Source organism: Benincasa hispida, chromosome 6 (genome assembly GCF_027475165.1).
Source record: "Benincasa hispida cultivar pf3 chromosome 6, pf3_genome.v1.1, whole genome shotgun sequence".
Lineage (NCBI taxonomy): Eukaryota > Viridiplantae > Streptophyta > Magnoliopsida > Cucurbitales > Cucurbitaceae > Benincasa > Benincasa hispida.
This window is the reverse complement of record NC_143483.1, coordinates 21,227,587-21,231,616: the sequence shown is the minus strand read 5'-3', so window position 1 is coordinate 21,231,616 and position 4,030 is coordinate 21,227,587. Positions and strand designations below refer to the sequence as shown.

The 4,030-nt window shown below is 30.3% G+C and overlaps 1 protein-coding gene across 1 annotated transcript; it reads left to right on the top strand.

Moving 5' to 3' along the window:
- The first annotated feature begins 270 nt into the window (after positions 1-270).
- LOC150035507 (uncharacterized) lies at positions 271-3,303 on the top strand. Its single transcript, XM_090314336.1, has 3 exons — positions 271-285; positions 387-1,383; positions 3,083-3,303. The coding sequence occupies exons 1-3, from the start codon at positions 271-273 to the stop codon at positions 3,301-3,303; spliced, it is 1,233 nt and encodes a 410-aa protein (XP_090170462.1).
- Positions 3,304-4,030: the final 727 nt, after the last annotated feature.

Below are 4,030 nucleotides of genomic sequence, written 5' to 3'. Positions count from 1 at the left end.
ATCTCATTAAATCTGGAATTTTTCTAATTTTTGCAAAAAGTTTGAAAATTGAGTTTTAAAAGCTGTTTTCATTAGAATTTTTTTTTCTTGAAAATTGGTTATTAAAACCTTATTTTTTTTCTCTACTTCTTAATCTTTGAAATCTTTTTAATTAAAATCTAAATTTTGGAAAAGTATTTCTCTTTACAAAAATCTTTAAAAAAAATTATTATATTCTCTTCCTCTTTCGAAAAACTTAATTGTTCGAGCTTATGGCAACTACTAGAATAAATGGGTATGGTGAAGGTCAATCTACCACTAGGCCACCTTTGTTTGATGGAAATAATTATGCATGGTGGAAAACTAAGATGAGAATTTATTTGATTTCTATTGACTATAATCTATAGGAAGTTGTTTTTAATGGTCCTTTAAATCCTACTAAGATAGTTGATAATAAAGATATTCCTAAAGAAGAAAAAGAGTTTAATGATGAAGATAAAAAGAAGTTTTCTATTAATGCTAAAGCCATGAACTGTCTGTTTTGTGCTCTATGTCCTGATGAGTTTAATCGAGTCTCTGCATGTAATTCTGCTAAAGAAATTTGGGATATGCTTGAAGTAACTCATGAAGGAACTAATCAAGTTAAAGAGTCAAAGATTAGCATGTTAGTTCATAATTATGAATTGTTTAAAATGGATGCAAATGAAACTATATCTGAAATGTTTACTAGGTTCACGAATATTGTTAATGCTTTGAAGGGATTAGAAAAATCTTATACCACCTCTGAAAATGTGAGAAAAATTCTTAGATCATTGCCTAAAAGTTGGAAAGCTAAGGTGACGACGATCCAAGAAGCAAAAGACATCTCAAAACTTCCACTGGAGGAGCTCGTTGGATCTCTCATGACACATGAGATAATCATGAAGGTCAATGTGGAAGAAGATGTCAAAAAGAAGAAGAGCCTAGCATTAAAGTCCACTCAAGTTCAAAAAGACTCTAAAACTGAAGCTGAACTAAATGATGAGGAGTTCGGTCACTTGACTAAGAAGTTCATAAAGCATTTTAGGAAAAGGAACTTCTCAAAGAAAGTTAACAATCAAGAAGGTAAAGGAGAAAAGAGCAACAGAGATACAATCATCTGTTATGAATGCAAAAAGCCCGGACACGTGAAGTGGGGCTGTCCTCAAAGAAAAGCCATTTCAAAGAAGAGCAGAAAGGCCATGAAAGCTATTTGGGACGAAAGCGATGAAAGCGAATCTGAAAGCGAGGAAGAAGTAGCAAATCTGTGCATTATGGCTTTTGGAGACGACGACGACGACGATGATGAGGTAAGTCCTGAAAACCTTACTTTTGATGAGCTCATTGATGCATATAATGAAGTTAAAATTGAATTTGAAAAACTAGGTTGCAAATATATGTCTCTTAGGAAGAAAAATGCTAAATTAGCTCTTGAAAATAATAATTTATTAATTGAGCTAGATAATCTAAACGAGAAAAATGAGACATTAGGAAAAGATCTAGATTTATCTAAATCAAATTTGTATGCTTTAAGAAGAGTATAAATTATTAGAAAATAAAAATGAAGATATTTCAACTACTCTTTTAAAGTTTACAAATGGGAAAAAGAATTTAGATATCATGATGGGTAAGCAATAATGCATATTTAATAAAAGTGGCTTAGGTTATAAAGCTCACCAAAAACAAAAGAAATTTACAAACTACTTTGTCAAAAAAGGTTCTATTATTTGTCATGCATGTGGAAAACTTGGTCATAAAGCTTATGCATGCAATTTAAGAAAAATCAATATTATGAATGAAAAGAGATGGATTCCTAAATTTTTGTTAGCTAACCCCCAAGGACCCAAACAAATTTGGGTACCTAAGGTTACATCTTGAAAATTAATTCTCTCAGGTATGTTTTAGATCCATAAAGAATAAGTGATACTTGGACAGTGGATGTTCAAAACATATGACTGGGGACCACACAAAATTCACATATCTAGAAAAGAAAGATGGAGGATACGTTACCTTCGGTGACAATAAAATGGGTAAGATTGTTGGCAAAGGTAATATTAGTAACGGTTCGAATTTTCTTATTGAAAATGTTTTGTTGGTTGATGGTTTAAAGTATGATTTATTAAGTATTAGTCAATTATGTGATAAAGGATATAAAGTAATTTTTAGTGATAAAAATTATACAATAGAAAATGCATGTGATGGAAAAGTTCTGTTTGTAGGAAATAGAGATAAAAATGTTTATACTATTGATCTATTAGATTTTCCTATAGTAGAAAATAAATGTTTATCTATATTGCATGAAGATTCGTGGTTATGGCATAGAAGGTTAGGTCATGCTAGCATGCATTTAATTTCAAATATTTCTAAGAAATCCCTTGTTAGAGGTCTTCCAAAATTAAACTTTGAAAAAGATAAATTTGTGATGCTTGCCAAATGGATAAACAAACTAATTCTTCTTTCAAACCAAAGAAAATGGTTTCTACTTCTAGACCTTTGCAACTGTTACATATGGACCTTTTTGGACCTACTAGAGTTGCAAGTCTAAGTGGAAAACATTATGCGTTTGTTATAGTTGATGATTTTTCGAGATTTACTTGGGTTTTATTTTTATCTTATAAGGATGAAGCTTTAAAATCTTTTATTAGCTTTTCTAAAGAATTCAAAATGAAAAAGGTTTTATGATTTCGAAAATTAGAAGTGATCATGGAGGAGAATTTGAAAATGCTTTTTTTTGAAAATTTTTGTGAAGAAAATGAAATTTCTCATGATTTTTTCTCTCCAAAAACACCTCAACAAAATGGTGTTGTAGAAAGGAAAAATCGATCTTTACAAGAATTAGCTACCTCCATGCTTAATGAATATGATTTACTAAAATCTTTTTGGGCTGAAGTTGTTAATATTGCATCTTATGTAATGAATCGTGTTTTAATAAGACCTGTTTTAGATAAAACTCCTTATGAGCTTTTTAATAATAAAACTCCAAATATTAGCTATTTCAAAGTCTTTGGTTGCAAATGTTTTATTTTGAAAGACAAAGGAAAACTTGGAAAGTTTGAGTAAAAAATGGACATTGGCATATTCTTAGGATATTCTACATGTAGTAAAGCATATAGAGTTTTTAATAAAAGAACTCATGTACTTGAAGAGTCAATGAATGTTGTTTTTGATGAAACACATGTTGCCACTAATAAAGTTTCTACTAGTGATGAATTAGAAATACCTGTTGAAGATCTTAGTATTAAAGATAGGGAAGCAGTATCAAATGAAGCTCAAAAAGAGCCAGAAAAATCCCTCCCTCAGGATTGAAGATTCTCCACTCACCATCCTCAGGAGTTAATAATAGGTGATGTATTTCAAAGGGTAAGAACTCGCTCTTCTTAATTGAACCAAAGTCTTTTAAAGATGTTGAATCTGATGAGTTCTGATTAATTGCTATGCAAGAAGAATTAAATCAATTTGAAAAAAATAATGTGTGGGAACTAGTCCTACGTCCTAGTGATCATCCTGTTATAGGTACTAAATGGGTATTTAGAAATAAAATGGATGAATCTGGTAATATTGTTAGAAATAAAGCTAGACTAGTTGCTCAAGGCTATAGTCAAGAAGAAGGAATAGATTATGAGGAAACATTTGCTCCTGTTGCTAGATTAGAATCTATTCGCATGCTGCTTGTATTTACATCTCATAAGAATTTTACTTTATTTCAAATGGATGTAAAAAGTGCTTTCTTAAATGGTTTCATAATGGAGAAAGTGTACGTTGAACAACCTCCTGGTTTTGAAAGCTTTGATAATCCAAATCATGTTTTTAAATTAAATAAAGCACTTTATGGTCTTAAACAAGCTCCTATAGCTTGGTATGACCGTTTAAGTAAATTTTTACTAGAAAATGGTTTTAAAATGGGACTTAGAGATACTACTCTTTTTATCAAAATTAAAGATAATGATATTTTATTGTGAAAATATATGTTGATGATATTATATTTGGTGCTACTAACTCTTCTCTTTGTGAAGAATTTTCTAAGTGTATGCAT

Excerpts from the sequence above, each read along its gene's own strand:
- LOC150035507 (XM_090314336.1), top strand. Across the intron at positions 1,384-3,082 it reads AATTGAATTTGAAAAACTAG|GATATTCTACATGTAGTAAA; the intron begins GTTGCAAATATA and ends GCATATTCTTAG.